Source organism: Calonectris borealis, chromosome 3, assembly GCF_964195595.1.
Source record: "Calonectris borealis chromosome 3, bCalBor7.hap1.2, whole genome shotgun sequence".
NCBI classification, from domain to species: domain Eukaryota; kingdom Metazoa; phylum Chordata; class Aves; order Procellariiformes; family Procellariidae; genus Calonectris; species Calonectris borealis.
In genome coordinates, this window is record NC_134314.1 from 27,638,406 (window position 1) to 27,660,768 (window position 22,363).

At 36.9% G+C, this 22,363-nt stretch overlaps 1 protein-coding gene across 1 annotated transcript in view; it reads left to right on the forward strand.

Moving 5' to 3' along the window:
• FAM83B (family with sequence similarity 83 member B) overlaps nt 1–19,571 on the forward strand; it is a 45,574-nt gene extending 26,003 nt beyond the window's left edge. Inside the window, exons 2-4 of the mRNA XM_075148030.1 lie at nt 6,616–6,780; nt 14,928–15,052; nt 17,213–19,571. Of these exons, the coding sequence (XP_075004131.1) occupies nt 6,616–6,780; nt 14,928–15,052; nt 17,213–19,571 (2,649 nt within the window). The remainder of the gene's footprint in view (nt 1–6,615; nt 6,781–14,927; nt 15,053–17,212) is intronic.
• The last annotated feature ends 2,792 nt before the right edge of the window (nt 19,572–22,363 follow it).

Below are 22,363 nucleotides of genomic sequence, written 5' to 3' on the forward strand. Positions count from 1 at the left end.
TATGGTCTGTTGCTCTCTGAATGCAGGGCCAAATTAAATAAATTAAATATGATCTCAGGGAGCCAATTTTGGTGATAATATACTACAAGTAATGACATTAACTTCATGGAAGTTGCATAAGGGTAAGTCATCTGAGTATTTGTTCCATCACCTTGCTACAGAAATTGTAGGAGAATGGATCATATTCAGATGTTTGATTACTATTTGTATTATTGTATCTAGGCTCTATTTACAGAGGAGGGCTCCCCCCATTAGACTGCTCTTTGGCACTTTATTTCAAGACTTCTGATCTGCTACGTTTGCTATGTGAGATGTCAGCAATTCATCCAGCCCAACAGTGACCTGAGATATTCAGGTGCAACTCACAATGGTTTCAAAGTATGTTTTACACGGGAAGGATGTGTTGTGCAAAGCATTTCAGAGCCGCGTTCAATTTTGAAAATTAATTTGAAAATTAATATGAAGTTAATGAACTATCACCTTAGAAGCACTCTGGTGTTAGCAACAGTGCCAGAAAGTAATAACAACAGGTGATTTATTAGGATGCTGCTAATATGCAGCTGCAAGCATAAACTGGATCTAGACCCTCAACCATAAACAACAGCATAACATAACTAAAAAAAACCACAATAATTTGTGGGACATATTATATAGCTTACTAGTGGGAAGTCTGTCTGCGTTGATCACAAAATTTGTCTGTCTTTCTTTTATGGTGCCTGAAACCCACCCAGTCAGTTCGCTGCTTGCCTCCTGTTACTAACAGCAAGGTAAGAAGTACCGTATCTTCTTTCTGCACCTTTGCAAGCATCGTGGCCTGCCTGCTCTCTGAGAAAGGCCAGATTCAGACAGCACCGAGCCTGTGCCACAAGGAGATTCTCTCCAAAACAGAGATCTGTGAAAAGGAATTTGACTGGAGTACCAGGGAAAAGGTCAATGAAAATAAAGTTAACATTTCTATCTGAAATGTCGTTCTTTGATCTTGGGGTGAGGAAGGGTGGTGGTGTTCAAAAGCACTGCACAGCAATATGGATTTTTGTCATAGCATGCCCAAAGAAAGCCTCACGTCGGTTATAAGAAATCAATACTCTTGCAGTGTAAGGTAGGTCTTTGTCATTATTCCCTACTAGGTTCTTGATATAATAGTAGGTGTCTCTCTAGTAAAGCCTGACCTAAGGAAGCAGTTCCATTAGAGGATTCCTCTTCTCTACTGTTTATAGCAAAGGAGGTGTTAAATAACACACTCTGTAAGATATCCCTGAAAGAATTATAATTAGTGCTTGTGAAAGGAGTGAAGATACTGGGATAATGAAACTGTTAATAGTTCACAAAATAGACTTACAGAGCACTAGCAGTAAAGGCCTTTCATTACATCTATGCATTAATTTCAGTACACACTCATTAAAAGGGTTGATTTTGATGTCCTAAAACTGAGCTGTGAAGATTAAAATTCATTGATTTTTCTTACCAAATTTTTTACCAAAAAAGGGAGAAGTAGAGCAGAAAAACTCCTTTACTTCTCAGTATTTTTTATTTATAGTCTCTGTTTGTTTTCTTTAAGCCTCACAGCAAAGTTTATAATTACTACAAAGCATGGCAAAATTTGCTTGGATTTTGACAATGATGGGAGTGGAGATCTCTGAATCATGGAATTGCAGACTTGGTCAGTTGGAAGGGACCTCAGGAGGTCTCCAGTCCAACCTCCTGCTTTAAGCAGGGCTAGCGATAGGATCTGACCAGGTTGCTCAGGGCTTTATCCAATTGGGTCTTGAAAACCTCCAAGGAGGCTGACTGGACAACCTCTTTGGGCAACCTGCTCTACTGCTGGGCTGTCCTTGTGGGCATAAGGGTTTTTCTGTACATCCAGTCAGAACTGCTCTTGTTTGACCATTGTCTGTTGTCCTGCCACCACTGTGAAGAACCTGGCTTCACCTCCTCGAGACCTTCCCTGTAAGGCACTGGGGACTGCTGTAAGATTCCCTGAAGCCACCTTTCCTCCAGATTGAACAAACCCAGCTCCTTCACGTACTCTTCACAGGGCAAGCGTTCCAGCCCTGAACATCTTGGTGGCTCTCTCCAGACATGCTCAGGAGATATTTAGTGATAGATGTATTTGTACTGATGGGATTGGCAACTTCTTTCTATATAAGCCTTTGAATAGAGTTAGTTTCTAAAGGTGAGAACCACTTAGGCAAATATAATGCATGTGAATGGGCCCAAACTAGCGACTTCTAAGAGCAATGACTGGCCCTGAAACATGATAGATCAACAGAATTGAGCATCAGCCTCCTTTTATAGTCTCATAATATCCGGTGTGGTGTCATGTTACCATGTACTTAAGCTCCTGTTTTGCAAGAATCTGCATAATTTTGCAGGAAATTTCAGCTATAGCTGTTTATTTTAACCTTCAAAATATGTGTGTGTCTGTCTTTCATTAATCTTGTCACTAGTATTTTATGTAGGAGTAAGACATTTCCTGAACTTGGAGATTGTTAAAAACTTCTAAAGAATAAAAAGAATTTTGTATTAAAATGATCTGATAGTTTAGAGATAATGAGTTTTAAAATGTTACTTTACTCAATACTGTGCAAATTAAATAAAATGCATCAGCTTACCGAAAAAATAAGTATTTTAAAATACTTGCATAAAAATAGTGCTATACAACAAAATTATACTTTTCTGCCTATACTTAAATGTTTCTAAAATGTTAAAATAATGTGTGAAGCTTTACTTTTCTATTGCATAGTCTTGGTGTCAAGATAGTAGTAAGAATAATAGAATATGGCTCTACTGGTGCCTTCATTTAAATTGATAAAACTATCAGCTTTTTTAGGAGTAATTTTGTGCTTACTGACTTCAGCAGATTTTCTTCTTCTGTAAGGATGCCATTGAAACCAAATGTTAACCTTAAAAAGCATTCACCACTTCAAAAAAAGAATTGGCAGATAAGATGAAAAGATTAGTAGCGACAATCTAAGTTTATCTAAGTTTAATTTTGGGGGAAGAAGACTAGTATAAAAATTGTTTTCTGCACTGTCTTCACTTTTAGTTGATCACTGAAATGTGCTCTTCAATCTAATACCAAATCAGGTGGTGGTAGTTCACTCTTGCTGTGCACATCAGTGTTATCTGATGTTATGCACAGCAAGTATCTGCTCCACCAACTATTTTCTCCTCCCTGAAAGTATAAAATACTTAATTGTTCCCAGCTGAGGGTCATTTTTGATCAGGGTGGTAATCAGTTTCTCAAGGTTTGGAAGATTCTCCCAGAATTCTAGTGCTTTCAAGAGAAAACTGCTCCACCCATCCAGTGTCCCCTGCATGGTTGGATGGCCTTTGTATTTCCTATGAAAGCGTTGGTGCTTGCTTTTGAAAAGACCTCTGCATTTTGCAAAACAAATATGCTTTGGAAAGAAAATAAGTTTATAAGAAAGCCTACTGTACGACACTGGAGTGTTCTGCCTTGGGGGATTTCTTGACACAGGATAGCGTTGTTATGCCCAAAAGAAACAGAATTTGTGCAACAGGCAATTTTCTGACCTGTTTTCTGCAATTTAAATTCTATCAGTTTCTTCCTTGCTGGATTTCACTGTTATGTGGCTTCTTCTTGTAAGTATCAGGGTGGAAATTAGCTCTGCAATTGCAAAAACGAATGTAAAAACACAGTAGTGAAATCTTTTCTTCCAAAGTAATGCAGCAAGTAACTAATCCTGCAGCTGTTATTACAGCTTTAATTAAAGGTAGATACTCATTATAGAATACCTCTTTTGAAGTAACTGCCCTGGTCTCCTTAATTAATCAAAACTTGGGACCCTGAATACCATATTGGCTTTTTCTTTCCCCAACCTCAATATTCCCTTCTGCTGCAAAGTAGGCAAACGTATGGGGAAATGTATCCCACCCCACCCAGAAGGAAAAAAAAAAAAAGGAAGTTTAATACATTTAAAAGCCAGAACATTCTATGACATTTATGGGATACGCTCTTTCTACATCAAAATCTATAGTTTATGATCAAAAACTAGTCTGATTTATAGAAATCAGTATACAGAAATGACCTTATCACTGTAAATTACTTTTTACTTTTGAATGTATATCATACGCATTGTTCAAATTTGGCACTCTTCTTCCTCCAGCAATTGAGCCTAATTATGTTTGTGTTGACTAGATTGAGTGTTGCTAAGAGTGAATGAGCAGACTAATGAGTGCATACAAGAGTCATCTTTGATTTCCAGGGAATGCAGGAATGGATGTCCAGTTGGGTGTCGGATCACGACTGTGGCTTTGCAATACATGTCCTGAAATCTGGTGAGGATTTTTTAGCTAGCACAAGCTTTAGGTTTCAAAATGTAATCCTTATTCCAACTCTGGAAGTAAAACCTACTTTTTCTTGCAAGACTACTTTGATGCTTTGCAGAATTAATTCCAAAATTAATAAGATAAATGGTTTAAGAACAATTCTACTAGTGAAGACAAAGAGGGTTTCCCTGTAATTCCCAAGTTACGATATATCTGCATAGTTGTGCACATGCATTCCTCTCATGCCACCAACTTACTGGCGTGCAGGCTTACGTATTTTTTTCTGTCCTCCCCTATTCATAAAGGTAGATGTGGCCATTCTAGTCAGTGTTGGTTTTTATTTTTTATTACTCATTCTTGTTTTTTCTTTTCTGTATATTTCCGGTGTATCAGCCTTTGCAACCGCAGATGCTGCAAACAAATTAGCATCTTAGATATCTGCCATAGGAAAATGTTAGAATGATTTTTGAAGGCTGTACTGTTGATTTTGAATATTTCATGTATTCATGTCAGTGTACGCTAATGAATCCATTCAGGATTTCTCTTTTACATTTAAATAGATCCTTGAATGTAATGAGCATCTATTTCTAAAAGATCTGAAGAAAAGGAAAGGTTAAGAAGAAATCCGGGAGTTCAGAGGGAGGGGGACACAGGTAGTGCAACAGAACTATTTGAGAACAGACTTTCTTCTTTGGTCTTTTTACGTAACACACTTGATCTGTCTTGGCAGATTTCTGCTCAGACATAAGTGAAACAAGACAGATGAATAAATAGGGTTGCCATTTTCAGTTAACACTGTGTATCGCAGAAACAAGACTGAAAGAGATAAGGTCCTTAGAGTCAAGATAAACTTTTGTGGTTTTCAGTCTTTCCTTTGAAATTTAGATAAAGAAATATAATTTGTACTGTTAAAAATCACACTTAGGTTTTATTTTTAAAAAGTCAATAAAATGAATAAGGTAGTGCACGGGCATATTACCTAAGATTTTTGAAAGAATTGAATTATTTCATGCTATTCAGTTCATCTCTGACTGGTGGATTTGTAGAGTCTTTTTATTGCCAGATGACATGTTATGGTAAGGCCAAGTCCTTTCATTTTTACTGCTTCAGGAGCTGTCTTTTTACCTTTCCTAATGACATTGTTATTTTACTTTTTTTTTTGTGGGTCAGTTCTCATTAATATTTCTAATGTTTTAAGTACAAGTTTGGCATAAGTGAGTCTTTTAGTTCTAAGCAGGTAAGATTGAAAAAGGTGATTCAGACGACTGACTGGAGACATAACTTTTACCTGGGTGTATGCAGTAGCGTTTACCAAATTTTGTGAGTGAGGTAAATGTTTCAGTTCCGGAACAAGATGAGTGATTGTAACTTAACAATTACACCATTAAAGTTGAGGTACAGATAGTTTAAAGATTAATGAAAATGGTAAAGCATGCTCACTATCAAGCCTGCTCTGATACCTGTGAAAGGCTTTATTTGATTTGAATTTACACCTGAGACATCTCATTGGAACTTTTCATGAAGACTCTAGTGAATAAGAATATTATCTGTAAAAGGTATACAGATAACTGTTCTCCCTCTGTTATTTCCTCTAACGCTTCAATACTAGCTCTTCCAAAATTGCTAATGATATGTCAATAGTATTTAATCTCCAAAATATCATTAGCGGGACATTGCTTTTCCCAGTCAGAAATACTTACTTTATCCCCATAGGTTGAAGGGCATCAGTAGTGTTCAGCACTCTAATCTTCTTGAACCAGGCTCTCACCAGCTGAGGAAGTTTCATCCCAGTAAGAGTGCTGAATCAGTATGGATCCTGAAGTCCTCAACTCCTACAGCTCTTCAGTGTCTGCTTATTGACTCCTTCAAGCTCTTGAGCTATTAGCTTTAGAGAAGATGATGAAAGATGAAGAAGCCCCTTGTACAAAAACATTATCTGAATTTTTTTAATGCACACTGCAGTTATATTTTGATGGTTTAATTTTTGCCACTGTATTCATATTGCTGTTTCCCCTTCCCTTCTCTTCCACTGGATTTCCTTTTCCACATATAACCAATCACTACACACACCCACAACACAACTTTTTGTGAGACTTTGGTACTTGTGACAAATGTCACACAAGCAATAACCTGACTTCTCAAAAAGAAGATCCAGTGGTCTTGAAAAGCCTTCCAGGTTAAGTGGTACCACATGGAAAGTATTAGAACTTTTTGATGTGTAAAAAATATTAGTATGTTAGCTGCCCAGTGCAAGCTTCAGTGAAGAATTATATATATATGTTTATACAATGCAATAATGTGTGTCTTTTCTGTTTTATTCAGGTCATTGCCATCGTTATGGATATGTTTACAGATGTGGATCTCTTTAGAGAAATTGTGGAGGCATCTGCTAGAGGGATTGCAGTGTATCTCCTGCTTGATGAGTCAAACTTCAGTCACTTTCTGAAAATGACGGAGAAACAAGGCTGTCAAGTTCAGAGGCTCAGGGTAAGGTTTCCTGTGTTCCTGTGCATGAACATTCACTACTCATTCCTCCATAACCTACTGAAAAGGGACTATTATTCAAAAAGTGATTATCAAATACTGCTTTTTCAAATTAACTAAGAGGTATAAATAGGTAAGTTTTCAGCAGAACCTTCTCTACAAATGTTTTTCTCTTTAGAAAGATTGTTATCTTTTTCATGTGTCAAAACAAAAGTATTTGATAGAATGACATAATTTTTCATAAATTATTTATAAAATAATTTTCCATTATTATGTATTCAGGAATACTGTAAGTTTGAAAAACTTAGCTTCTTTTTGCTTTCTCTTAAAGTAACCTGCAAATAGAGTCATAAAGCTGATGTAAATTAATAAATTGCATACTTCATTTTATGATCTTTTTCTTTAAAGTTATTATCTATTAAAATACTTTAAAAGGCCCAAGATTCTATTTTATTACTGTTTTCCTGAAATCTATATTATCATGTCTGTCTGCATCATGTCTTAGAGAGTATTACTTTTATACATGAAATACGTCATTTTATCCTCTAAGAACGATAACAAGAAGACTAACGTTCACATTTTTCACAAGATGTCCTGTGCCGTCCTAATATTTAACAGGGATTAGAATACAAACCATGAGCTGCACTGACCTGACATAAATAAATACTTCTAGATTTACTGTACTGTAGATAGCACTGAAGAAGTTACAAGGACGTTGCCAGAGTTTCTTTGCAAAGCGGAGCACTGCTTTGGCTGAACTTCCATATAGTTCCATTTGCAATTCCTTGTTTCTGTAAGTAGTTAGGCTATGTTTGCTCCTGGCAAAAATACTGTGAAAGCTCTTCTTAGTAGCATGCATTTTAAGAACCCAGTCCAAAAATCAGATAGAGGGGTGGTGTATTTGTGAGGATAAAGAAGGCTTTTTGTTAGAATTTTTGAGCAAACCTGTATTTTATACCAGTTTTTGCTCTGAAGTGTTGACTTAGGTCCTTAAAAGTATTCCTACATGACTTTCCATGCTTGTTTCTTGTGTATGAGCATGTGGGATTGCCCTCTGGTGGCCTAATACACAGAGCTATGGGAACTTTTGGAAAGAAAACATTAAAAATATGTTGTGTGTCTGTAAACACTGGTCATGATTGCCTTCATGAAGTCAGTATTTGGCAATATTTCCGTACTCTGGAACTTGAGATACCACCATTTGCTGATTACTTGGGTTAACTATGCCATAGAGGTTGCCAAAAATGGTGTATGTCTTTTTATGGCATGAGTTTTATCCTCCCAATATAAAAGAAATTAGGAGCATGCATTTCAAGTGACATCTCAAAAAATGCCTTGGTATGCATTTTCAAATTAATTCTGTGCAATGTGTATCTACAGCTGTTTCGAAAGCTTAACTTCTTTTGGGTGGGTTCAAGGTTGTCTTTTTAATATGTTTTTATAGACCTACAGGCATTTATACTGTGGTTGAAAGAATTAATGTACATACATTAGAGTGGATTTTGCATGGATTAGTGTGGGTTGGAGAGGTTTGGACTTGGCCTCTTCAGTGACATTATGTATTATATGTTTCTGTTTCATAACGATGGGAGAAATAAAATACATCTTTACTGTGCAAGGTTTACTTACAATACTTCAAGGTCTATAAGAAAATGAAAAATATATGCCAAAGAGATCTGTGTGCTGGGTTTCCGGTTTAGCTTGTAATAAAGCTGTTCAAATTAAGGGTCTTCTCATCCAAGTGCTACTCCCAGTGCCTGTTGCTCTGGCAATAGAAGCTTACTACTCCCACAGTAATTCTCCTGTGCCTTTCCCGAGGATGAAGAGAAACTGCTGGTCACTATGAAAGAACAGTCAGTACTTTGGAAAAGTTTTCTCCCTTTCTCTTTTCCCCATCACCTCAAGGTTCACAAAAACCAAACATCTTTAACTTTTTGTGCTCTTGGCTTTTGGTCCTCCCCTTCTGTTCAGTGAAAGCAGGAAGAGGACAAAGATGTATGGATCTGTTTCTTTTCCTCAGGATGTAGCACCAGCAGGACTGGTCTTATTCTCTGGCGTGATTTGGTTCCGTCTTGCAGGCGTATGGCAGACGCTCCTCATGCCATGCGCTCATGATGAGGAGTTTCTGTAAAGCTTTTCTGGCTCAATGCCTTCTCTGGCTCTTTTTCTCTTCCTTTGGATCAGTAAAAAATGAGATGCAGTGATGAGCGAGACTGTATTTTTGAATTCAGATTTACAATGCAGTAGTCTGTATGGAAGAAAAGAGGATTTTATGAATAAATCTACATTAAATGTCTGTGCAACAGTTTTTCTCATTTGTAGTCTGACTGCATATCAGGACATGTTTCCCTCTTTATTGAAAGATATAACTGAAAAAATGGAGTGACTATATATTCTGTGATTATTATGTGGATTCTGTATAGGAGAACATGAAGTCAGGAGTTTACTAGGAGCTTTTTCAGTCTTTCCTACAGCATTTCTTCTTGTTAGTTGGTTTTTACTTAACGTTCACCTTAACATCACCAGTGGAACTCAAATCAAACAATTCCTTTTTTATACTTTCTCATTTCTCTTTCCCCACTTTCATTTATCTATTTCCTGACTGTCCTACATTTTTCCCCATTAATTAACATGTTTCTCTTTTTTTCTCGTCTCTGTCTAAGCTTCTTTTGATTAACTTTTTCTCCAGTCTGACTTCTTGTTCAGTCAGCATTTCCTTTGCATAGAAAGATGAAGAGTCATTGCAGATTCTGACTTTTTTCAGGTGATTTTTCAAAAACTAATAGCTAAATTTTTCAAGAGATGCTTTTTTTCCTGCTACTGACAGGTGCTGCAGCAAACCATGAAATAGATTTGCACTGCAAAATGCAATACCGAGACAGCAATCCCCAGAACCACCAAAATGCTCAGTGCAGTAACTTAATTTTGGATTAGAAATAATGAACCAGTGTAGGCAATGCTGTTTAATGTCTAAGAAGTCAGTCAAGCCCCTCAGGTGATGCCAGATCTTCGCGTTTTATTTGATATGAGGTGAGGCATGTGGCAGAGGCTCCATGCTCTGCAGAAACCTATTTTTACTTCTCTGGCAATAATGAAGAATCATCTTTCTACAGGAGGATATTGAAAGCAATCTGGCAGGAACTGTTTATCGCCTGATACTCCTCTCAGTATTTTTAATGAATTGCAGGAATGAGAAAATAGAAGCACTAATGAATTGATTTTACTTTCCTTTTGTGAAGTCTACTCCCAGATATGCAGGCTTAAATGCATGGTAGGAGCTGCTCGTGAGACCTGATTGCTGCCTGTTATTTCTCAGCAGTGTTATCAAAATCCTCACAAGTTTTCCAGTACTTCCAAGTCTAAGTCAAATTTGGTTATTAAATAGACGTGCACAGCATGATGTTGTATTTGCGAGCAAATTTCTGTGCTAAGGGACTCTGGACTCCAGTGAAGTCATTGAGATTTTGTCTTCGGTGGTCATTGAATCAGATTCAAGGTCAGAATAGAAGTGAACTTGAAAACTACTTAGCATTTGTACACCAACTATTATATCTTAGTAAGAAAAGAGACCCAGGATGATAAGCAATATTGGTAATGACGAACAATATGAGAAATGTGACTTTTTTTCCTTTAAAACTGTTAGGCTAAGTATTAGGTAGACATCCATTTTCTTCTTTGTGCGTGTTCTTGACAGCAAGTACAGGGTGAGTAATTGAACACTGATAAAAACAGACTTTACAAATAAAAAGTGCTGAAATGAAATGTTTGAGACCAGTATATTCACTGTACTTATCTATCACATTGGAGGGTTTTTACTGATGAAAATAAATGTGGAATGTTGAATTATGCTTCAAAATTTTAAATCATGCTTATATGGCTCTCTCTGGGAAGATAGTGGTACAGTCATACATAAAAACAGGTTAGAGCTTGTTTCCTGCTCATCATTTGGGTGTCATTTAACTGGATAGCCCTGATGGCCATCCTTAAACTGCAGGATGTCCCTGAGTGTCCTACACCCTGCTGTTGGAGGAGGGAGAAGATCCTGTGGCTGGCTTCAAAAACCTCCTAGAACATCAAGTCCTTGATTAAATTATTCTTCCATATGCATCCACTAGCGGTCACTGACAAAAACAGGTTACAGGACCAGACAGACTTTCCTTTTGATTCGCTATGGCCAATCTGACATACTTTTGTGTGTCCCGTCAGGCTAGCTGGGGTCCTTCATGATGTGTGGTTTATGGTTTGCCCATGATTTTCCTCTCCAGATTCATAAAGGAATTATTGCTTTACCCACAATGATGCATAACACTTCTGCAGTGATCAGTGACACGCTACTGTTAGCGCTGTTAGCAGGGGAGTCCTGTAGCCTGAGGTGAAACCAAGTAGAAAGGTGAAGCCCAGCATTTCATACCAGGTGGGGCTTGCAATTCAGTACGTATATATTTACTGCTTCTAATCCTAAGTGGAATGCATTGTTATTATATATCCTCAAATATTGTCTGTATTTTGGGTAATTATTCAAAGTATGCATCCCTGGCATCTAATTAGAGGGTCTGAAGTAGGTGAAGCATGCCAGATGAACTGTGGAGGAAAAGGAAGTGTTACGCGAGAAAGGTGAGCATGATCTCTGGCATATGCCTTTGTAATGCTGCCATGTTCCCGTCTTTTTTCCCTTCCCTACCAAGACAGGGAAAGAGTTGGCAGGATTAAGGAAGCAGGATAGAAAAGCTACAGGAGGAATAATACTGAAGAGCAGGAAAAGAAAAAGGAGAACCGAGGAAGCAGTGACTACGATTTTTTTTAAAAACAGCAATTTAATGTAAATTTTATTCCTTTTTCAGATATGCCTGCTTGAAGTTGTATTTCAACTTATGAGTACCTAAGGCAAAGCTTTTTTTTATTTAGTATGGTAATTTGCAAGCCATTAGCCTTGCTTGTGCCTCCAGCATTCCAGATTCCCAAGTGATATCCTGTCCAATACCGATCAGGCCTTATCTCAGTAAGATTTCATGTGTTCAGCTGGCATGTCTTTAGGCCAGCGTTACTTGTTATGGTTATTTGAAAATGTATAAGCTGCCTCTCAAGTTACCTTTTGCAAATTATAATGACATAAATATAATTTAATATAGCTAAATATAAATCTGACATACAAATATAATTATATGGTATATAGAATTGGGTAAAGCAGTCATTGAAGTAAATGCAAATTTCATGACTAATTCACAAAATTTTATGTTATAGTAAATAAGGGTTTACTATTGGGATAATCTTTAGAATGGGTAAATTCCAGTATTTTCTTTTTTTTTTCCTGGAATTACTTTTTCCATACTATTTAGCTTTCAAATAAAAGCTTTTTATTTAATTTCTTTTACTTAAAGCTTGAGTAGCTGCTGGAGAAAGAATAATCTTCTTCCATGGGATTGGCCTGTTCAAAGCTCAACAAAAACTACACTGGAAAAGCAGGAAATTTGACTTTCATTGATAAGAAAACTACTTATCAGAAGTGCAGAAAACTTGAAAGACATGATGCTAGATTGTCAAAAGTGATTAGCAAATAGAGATGCAAAATTATGTTAACCTCCCATTCAATAATGCAAATTGGGTTGTTATTGTTATTGATTCTTTTTTAGCTGTTTCTGAAAACAGACCGAAGCATCCACCTGTATTTTCACTTTTAAAATTTTTACCTTTTAAAATTTTACAGCACATCTAGAGAATACTTCTTTTATTTATCTAAAAGAGATAAACTTTATGTTTTATGTTTCTTGCACATTTGCAAGACATTTAGGTCACAAAAGTAATTTCTAAATGCTCTCTGCGCATTTTAACTGAGTTGCATATTTGTTCAAACACAGCTTGACAAAAATGCTAAGTAAAAACTCACCTAATAAATAAATAAAATGTAAAGAACTTGGATAGCTTGAGTTAAACCATAATTTACCAACTCAGCACTTTTTAAGTGTAACACTTGCTTCTTTGATTTGATTTGTCTTTTGATAAAAGTTTTAAGATACCAACAGTGAAATATATACTGATTTAGAAAGCATGTGTTATTTGGAAATGTGCTTTCATTTAATGGAGATTTTCTCTTAATTTTTTGAATTTTCTGTTTGGAAAGCTAAAGTTCATTGGATTGTAGTAGACACTATCATTAAAACTCCTACAATCTCTATCTATTAGAACTTTATATGTTTTAGGTAAACGTGTAATTGCTCCCGTAGACAATAAAGGTTTATGTAACTGTATTGCAAACTCAGCCATACTTTATAGACTGGAATCTTAAATACTTTTGTAAGTTTAAACATCTCTACAGCTTCCTGAGGAGGGTAAGTTGAGAGGGAGGTGCTGAGCTCTTGTCCCTGGTATCCAGTGACAGGTTGTGTGGGAGTGGTTCAAAGCTGCGCCAGGGGAGGTTTAGACTGGACATTAGGAAGCATTTCTTTACCGAGAGGGTGGTCAGACACTGGAACAGGCTTCCTAGAGAGGTGGTTGATGCCTCAAGTCTGTCAGTGTTTAGGAGGAGTTTGGACATTGCTCTTAATAACATGCTTTAACTTTTGGTCAGCCCTGAATTGGTCAGGCAGTTGGATTAGATGATTGTTGTAGGTCCCTTCCAACCGAAATATTCTATTCTATTCTATTCTATTCTATTCTATTCTATTCTATTCTATTCTATTCTATTCTATTCTATTCTACTCTACTCTACTCTACTCTACTCTACTCTATTCTATTCTATTTATTTTATCCCCCTGATTTTGCTGAATTTACCCTGTACACAATCTTATCCATTTTGCTTCATGAACAGCCCTAATCCATCTGTACCTGGCCTTTACAGAGCACGTCTACTGTGATTTTCAGCCTGCCCTTGTAGTAGTCCCATGAAGCAAGACATTCCTCTGTATTCACAAGTCTTATATTTCACTATTTCCAGATATATAGTCTATGTAATAATCATATAGATTCTGTTTTCTTACTGCCAATGCTAAACTATGGATTTTACTCCCACTGGAATACTTGTGAATTACCACAGATTAGCGTTGCTAGAACAAATATTGCAAGAATTTGCTAGAAACTACAGTAAATACTGTGATCATTCACAGCTATATTCCAAGTTATTTTTGTCTTGTGAAGCATTTTGTATCTCACAGCCATGAGGTAGATGCTGTAGGTTCGTTTGCATTGAATATAAATTTTATTTTTTCTATAAATAAGCACAATTTCTGTAACAATTTCTGATAAATGCTTTTATATTTTTTTTCTACATCCATGTAAGAACTTTTTGAAAATTGTTGTTAGTACAGTCCAGAAGGTGTTGTAACACTTCTTTTGAATTTTTTATTTCTAGGAGCTTGAAAAAACAAGTGACAGTAGAGAGAAAAAAAAAAAGACACTGGCTTAGCTGAATCAATTTCACCCACAGTCTGGGAGAAAAATTGACCGCATTTTTGAGATCCAACATGGAAAATTTCCCAAGTGCAATTTACTGAGTTCGCATGAGTAGAACATTGAATTAATAGCATTCAAACTTAACTGCTGTGTAGAGTTCGTGCTACCTACGCATGTTGTGATAGCATCTCTGAATTTAGAAATGTGATTGATCCCATGGTGCAAAGCTGATTGAGAAATCTTACTGGTGGTAAAACTGCAAGGGATTCTGGCGCCAGGTGGTATCATTCAATGGATCATCTCAGAGTGGGGTATCTGTGTTTGTAGATATAGCAGCCTTGGGCAATTAAAAGAAAAGTGATCCTGGCTCTTTAGGTGTTTGTCTCTGATTAGCTGAGATGCTTGGAAATCTTCTAAATATTGTGCATCTGGTGATGAAGAGATTTTTCTTTTTTACAGTATAAAACCTCTTTCTCTTGTCAAAGACTTCGTATGCCAGAACCTCATTTCTGGGAGTGGTAGCTGTGGAAAAGTGGAATTTCATTTTCTGTTGCCTAGGGAATCTCATTAGTCTTGAAGACAAAGCAATAACTTGCCATTTTGAGTCCCTAGGGGTCAAGTTTGATCAGAGTTTACTTCCCTGCAGAGTTTATTAATATGCAATAATATAACTCTTCTCCTACTGTACGTCTGACTTTTAAATCCCTGGATGCTAAATATGGAATATAGTATACCAACTAAAGTATTTAAATTGTCTTTTTCAGAACATGAGGGTGCGGACAGTAAAAGGACAAGATTACTATTCTAAAACAGGAGCAAAATTCCATGGAAAAATGGAACAAAAATTTATTCTTGTTGATTGTAAGAAAGTCATATATGGTTCTTACAGGTAAGATCAGTCACTGAGGTGTCCGTAGAAAACCTGTCATCTCAGTACCTCTCCTATTGCAAATTTGTTTTTTTTCTATTTCTGAAAATTCTTCCTGGAAACTCCATGGGCAAATTTGATTATCTTTTCTATAATTTAACAAGTTATCATAGATACTTACTGCTAACTAGCCTAACATGGAGCCAAATTTTGAGATCCTCTGGTTTTTGGGGGTTTTTTGGGTGTTTTTTTTTTTTTCACAAATAAGAAATAAAGGATATAGCTTTTGGTAGAGGTGGAAACTTGCTAAAAAGAGAGAAAAATCCTGATTTGTCATATATTGTCTGAACTGTTCTTGTTTAACATTCACTCCAGAAAAGGCTGCCAAAATTATTTCATAAGCTCTCTTGGATAGTTCCTCTTCGTAATAATCTTCTAAAGCTAACGTTATAGACCTATTCTATGGCATTCTGTAGTGTATCATGGTCAAATTCAGAATTGCCCAAGTTAAGTTTACATAGTCTCTCTTCATATTTGACTAAGTTTCTTTATTCTACTTTCCATTTTATTTCCAGTGTATGTGTGCAAAGCATAGACTGGAAGAACTTACAGCTTTGCAGAGCTGGAAAAAACCTAAGTTAAAGCAGGGACAGTTTTATCTCACACATTATTAAATATTTTCCTTCTTTTCATGCTACACTTCTCTCCTTTGGCCTACTGAATTAGTTTCTGCCAGTGTAGTGCTTGGGTGCCAGATCCACAGCCACTGACTTCCATAGATTTCCACCACTGTAAGCTTTCAAAACTCTGGCTTTTTATTTCCTCTGAGACTTGGCCAGCACCAAATTCAGAGTCATGTATGTAAATGGTAGTGAGGTAAGTGACAAGTTCATAAATGAATCAGTGTTAAAGAGAGTCCAGGGAGAGTCTGCCTGCTTTGACATCTACACACAGTGTTAGAGTCTATGAGAATGTGATAGATTTTCTCATTTCATTTTGAAAAATAACACTGCTTTAAGACATAACACCACAGGGGCTGGAATCATCAATTTCTGTAGAAATTAAGCTTGCTTTGTAAAAAATCTAGTGATTTATAACAGGAAAGACGAGTCTTTCTGAATTCTTGCTCTCTGAACTCAATTTAAAGTTTAGGTTTTTTCCAAATATCACAAAATATCTTAGTCTTAATTGTGAAAATTAATAGAAAAAACTTATGCAGCATGATTTGATTTAATCTCAGCACACTATTATTTCCTGAAAAATACAAAGCTAACAAAACAAATAAAAGGAAATCAGCAAGCTATTTACGTGAATACAACAAACCTAGTTTCTAACATCCAGAAGACAAATGCAAATAAAACAAGTTCATTGATTTAATTTCATTTTTTCACTTTTTTTTCCCCATGAAAATAGGATTGCAAAACAGATTTTTTCTTTGTTGTAATCTACAAATTGCATGCTTTTGACACCATGATATTAGGCTTGTTGAAACATCCTTAATGTACATGTTAATGTATTTTATCTCATTTTGTAGCTGTAAAGTTGCTATAGCTACTTAGCTTTGAGTATGTGTTCAGCCTTTTTAAGAAAACAGGAAAATTTCCTTCATCAGAATATCATCATTGCAATGAAAAGAAATGTTCATATCCAATCCGGTATGCATAGTGGAAAATGTAAACTTTTTAACAACTCTGAGGTGCATCTTTTTGAAAATGTGTTTAGAGTGAAGTACATTCAGAACTGTTGAAGCAGTTCTGCATATTATTTTTTTCACAACATAACCACACATTAACATTCTCTGACTCAGGATTAAATACAGTGGGTCTAGTCAATCCTGCCTTAGTCTTTGTAAGGGCAATTTTGCTCCATTAGGTATTTGTACTCCACTGTTCTACATTTGTGAATACTTTTTTGCAATATCCACTTTTTATAAAGGCAATTAAGTAGTTATAGACTTATTCCTGCTCCCACTTAAAGCAGTGGAAAGTCTCCAGCTGAGTTCGATCGGTATTAGATTAGGCCTTCCAAATCCAAATTCCATGAATCATGCCCACAATTTATTTATTTGTTTAGAAAGTATTTGTACAAAACTCGGGTTTGTCTGAAAGCTTACCAAGAAGGACCAGTGTAATACTTTAGTTCAAAAGAACTGTTTCTAATGGTCATTTTTTCTTCTTTCAGCTTTATGTGGTCATTTGAAAAAACCAACCTCAGTATGGTTCAAGTTATCACGGGACAGCTGGTTGAATCCTTTGATGAAGAGTTCAGGACACTGTACGCCCGTTCTTCTGTTCCTAGTTCATTTGCCCCGGAATTAGTGCGGGTAAACAGTCGCAGGACACTCTGGGATAATGATACATACCAACACTCAGTGTCTTCCTTGGCTTCAGTTTCTAGCCAAAGAAACCTTTTTGGTAGGCAAGACAAGGTTCATAAGATAGATCCTGTTTGTTGGAAAACTCGTGGAAGATATGCAGTAAATGAAATAGATAAATATGGCTTGAGAAATCAAGCCTATAATAAACAACCATTTCATCCAGGTTTTAATATGCAAAATCCAATCCAGCAGTATCAACCTAGTGAAAAAAACGAGCACTGGAAGAGACATAGTTATGCTGGGGAGAAGCCAGAAAGGACACCTTATCTATTGCTCAACAGAGCTATTAATAGACCCAACAATCCATCAAATACTTGGAAAATGCCATCTGATAGCCTTAGTATTGTTTCTTCGTTACGAGGAGGATATGCAAATAACTACAATACACCCCAGCAAAGTTTTGCCGATCAGTTTTCACGACCAAAGGTAAATCTTGCAGAAAGAAATTCAATTGTACGGAGGTCTTTTAATGGAACAGATAATCATATCCGCCATCTGCAGCAAAGGATGCCGACCCTCGAACACACAACGAAATCATTCCTACGTAACTGGCGAATTAAGTCATATTTGAATGATCAGTCAGATTATCCAGCAGAGTCTAATGGGTCGGCCTTGGGTGACAGATATGATAGCTATGACACAGCTGAAAATATTAAAGCTCATGCGCTATATTCTCATTCTCGCTTACGATCATCATTAGTGTTTCAGCCAACTTTACCTGAACAGCAGGAAGTGAGCAGCTGTGCAAGTTCTTCAAATTCAACTATAATTGGGTCAGAGGGAAGTGCAACACCTAAAGGGACATCTAATCATGCTCCAAGTGTGGAAAATGGAACAGATAATATTTTAGAAGAGCTTAGCCCAAACATCCCACTTAAATCAGATGCACCAAAAAACCACAGAATTCATATTGCAGACAACGCAAAACCTAGTGTAAATTCAAATGCAACGGGCGACTCATCTCTCTACTTGTACACAACACTGTGTGCCGACAAACATGCAGAAAATTTGAAGAACCTTCAAAATGAAAATATGCTGAAAAGGAGAAGTTTTCCCATGTTTAATTCAAAGTCCATATTAGACCCTGGTGCCAACAAACATGCATCCAGTTATGTTTACAGCACGTTGACTAGGCATAGGCTTAAGCAACCAGTTAGTCCAAAACTTCCAGAAGACACGCTGAAGAGCTCTAAAAGTTTGCACAGTGTGACCAACCACTTGCCACAGGAGGAGAAGAACCTCAAAGGAGAGCTAAAGAGCCCGACTGCTAGCAAGGCAATCTCTATGGCTGCTCTCACTGAAGCTAGCAAAGAGGAGTCTTGTAAGGATTGCACATCAAAGAAAGAAAGTAAGAATTCCCCAAGTTTTCTAAAGAAAGGATCCCAGAAATTGCGGTCACTTCTTAATCTCACACCAGACAAGAAGGAAAACTTGTCAAAAAACAAAGGTCCTGCCTTTTACAGAATGTGTAGTAGTTCTGACACGTTGGTTTCTGAAGAAGAGAATCAAAAACCAAAGATTTCTGAGAATAAGACAGATTCTTCCCCAAGGAGAAAGAGAAACACATCGTCAAATTCTCAAGGTAGCTTGAACAGAAGTAAAGAAGATGTCACCGGGAGCCCAACAAAGTCTCCAAAGTCTCCGAAGTCACCAAAACCTCAAAAACCTCCATCTGATGAAAGCAATAAAAAGTGTTCTCTCTTGTGCCCCCTTGAAAGTAAGTTCATAGAAACTGCAGGAGATGCCTCTACCCCAAGATTTAATACAGAACAGATTCAGTATCAAGACATAAAGGAAATCGCCACAAATACTACTCCCGACAGTGCCCCTGTTTCTGCTCTTCAAAGAGCAAGTTCAATGACACCACAGCTGGCAAGCTCCAAACGCCAAGAGGAGCTAAGATCTCGTTTGAGTGAAAGGCGTGTTTATAGCCGCTTTGAGCCATTCTGCAAGATGGAAAATGCTAGCCAACCTGCAGGAAATGCACCCAACAGCAGTTCACATCTCTCAGATATCAAAAGCAAGACCTTAGGGAATCATTATGGCAGGAGTAATCACATGGTGAGCTACAACTCAACTGCTTACCATCCGTTGCAGCCTAATGAAAACAAGCTGAGAGGATTTATGCAAAAGTTTGGGAACTTCCTGCACAAAAGCAAGTAAAACTTTTGTTGATTATGTTGAAATACAGCAAGAGTAGCAAAGCTGGACATATTCTTAACTGGACAAGACTGACAGGCAACTTTTGTAGAGCTTACTTGGGTTTCTTCTTGGGTCTAGGACATTGGAATGAATGTACATATTTTTACATAATTATCCTAGAATTGTTATACTTAAGTCTTTACAGGAATTCTGTGTCCAGAAGATGTCTTAAGGGTTGTTTATAATGTTTATATTGTAAGATTAATTTTATACATTTTCCTTGTGAAGAAAGTACGTACTAGCACATAAGATTAAGTGTGGGGAAAAAAAGATGGAGGATGTTTTTAAACTTCAAATAATAATGTTTCCAAAGATTTGCCCTTTAAAAATAGGATAGCACTAGGAATAGTGGCTTGCATTTTTTCAGCATTTATGTACACTTTCAAATGATAAACACAAATCTTAATGCATTGCATGTTACTTATCTTTAAACTAATTTTTGAAAAACCTCTTTTAGGCTTCATCTTGTTAATAATTTACCCCATAGCATTTATTGAACTGTTTGCGCAGCAGATGGATCTATCTTACTTTATTGAATTTTCCATGTAATATGATATTTTTCTGAAGTATTTGGCACACAGATCTTAAAGTGACCTTAATCTGAGCTTTCACAGACTTGTTTACATGGTTAAACTAGTGTGAATCTAGTATGAGCATTAAAAAAACTATTTATAAAATAAGGTGCCTTGAAAATAACTTACAACTAGTTTAAATTTCAATGGGTTGATTACATTTGTGTAACATGCCAGTATTCTATAATGTATTCTAAAAATAGCTTTTTGTTACATTTTTCTATTCGGTGTTTCAAAAAAAAAATTGTCTGTGGACTGCCATTTCTCAGGTAAGTTTCTGAGTTTCACATGCGACAGTCTGTTTTAAATGTTGCCAGATATACTTGCAACTCTGGCTTTAATGACCTAGGGTTTTTTAAATAAGGTTGCAAATACTTAGACTAGGTGTATGAGGGAGATTGCAAGCTCAACCCTGCAATGCTGCCTTATGTCAGGAAGAATATTACAAGGCCAGGAGCAATTAGGCATCTAAAAATGAGATTCATAAAAGTCACCGCATCAAACCATAAGGCACCTCTCCTAAGCCAAAGAAAGCATCAGCGAAGGGTGATAGTAGCAAGTGTTTAACCTAAAATACCTTAATGGAGGTATTTAGGCACCTAACTGCAGTCTAAGGGACACATTTTTGTTCATCTGAGCCTCTCAGTCATAAAAAATTTCCTGATATTAAGTGCCTATGCCAGGTTAGTGCTTACAAAAAACACAGGCAGGGTGTTTGGGCAGCAGCATGGCATCCAATTCTCATCTGCAATGTGCAGCCAGATCATCCAGCTGGCTCACGCCCTCCTGGATATGGAGTTTGTCTCTTAGGAGAAAGCCATAACTTTAGCTGGAAGATGCTCTGCAACAGTTTTGTTCCAAATTCAGAAATTTGGGAAAATTCGTTGCTGAAAGCTTATAATCCTTATACAGGATCTTCTTGTTTCAGGAGCGTGTTCTAGGAGACCACTCTTAGATCTGAAAGGTCCTACAGCGTTCTATGGAGGAGTCCCACTAGGCAGGTCTTGGCTTTATTCTTTAGAAAGAAACGCCAAAAAGGCATTTCATGCACCAGCTAGATCGACTTCATTTGTTTCTTCCACCTGTGGCCCTGGGAAGAGATTTTATACGGAAATCTACTTCTCACCGAGAAACTGCTCTAGCTCCTGTGAACTCACCATAGTTATTGTCAGTGATTTCAGTGAAGCAGCGTCAGCTTTTTGTTCAAAGTGTTTCTCAGGCAGAACCTTCTTATTAGGTTGGTGCATCATAGCAATAACTGTTTCACTGTGGGGATGGTATTTATTGATTGGAGTGGCAAAGTCTTGCATCTCAATCATCTGCTGAAAGTTTAGGTCTCCCATTTACCTGTGACCATGGAAGAGATTTTACGAATTTCTTGATGAACACTGGTCACTTTGTTCACTCCTTGCTGAAATGCCATAGTTGGTATTTTTCCCAAATGAACATTTATACTGAAATATTCTGTCCTGACAGAGGTAGCATTTTCAGACCCAAGACGTAGTGCTCCAGGCATATTTTCAGTATAGGCACAACATACTTCCACAACTATGCAGCCAACAGCAATGCAATACTGTACTTTTTATAACTCTTAATACTTTTGGCAGGGCAGATAGTTATTCAGGATGGTGCCTGAATTAACAGTACAGCAAAGGAACTTAACCGAGATGCACCTAGGTGGTGCTAAAAAGGGCGTGGGTAGTTTTTAGGAGGATCTTTAGTTTTCCCTTGTACTCTTACGAGCTCTGACATACACTTGTAGGCAGTACTATATTTGGGAAGGAAATGAGAGAGGGAGAACAAGGGTCTTGGGGCAAGTTTTGAAGTGACAGTTCTTTCCATTTTGTAGTAAACTTCGGGAATAGATTTCTATTTTGATACAGTTTGGAAATATTTTACTGTATTTTTCAAAGTAGATTGCTAACTAGAGTCCTGAGAAGGCAGATATTTTAATTTACCAAGTCATCTATGTTTATAGATATATACTATTTTGTACCTACACAGAAGATTAAGAGCCTTCAGTGAAGAGCCTGCTTATAGACTTAATAATGCAAAAAGAATAACCACAGTAGAACTAGTTTTTTTTTCATTCTCAGACCTCTCCTCAGAGACCCCGCATAGGAATGGTGCTACATTAAGGCCTCATCTGAGATTAATTGAAATGAATGCAAAAGATCACCA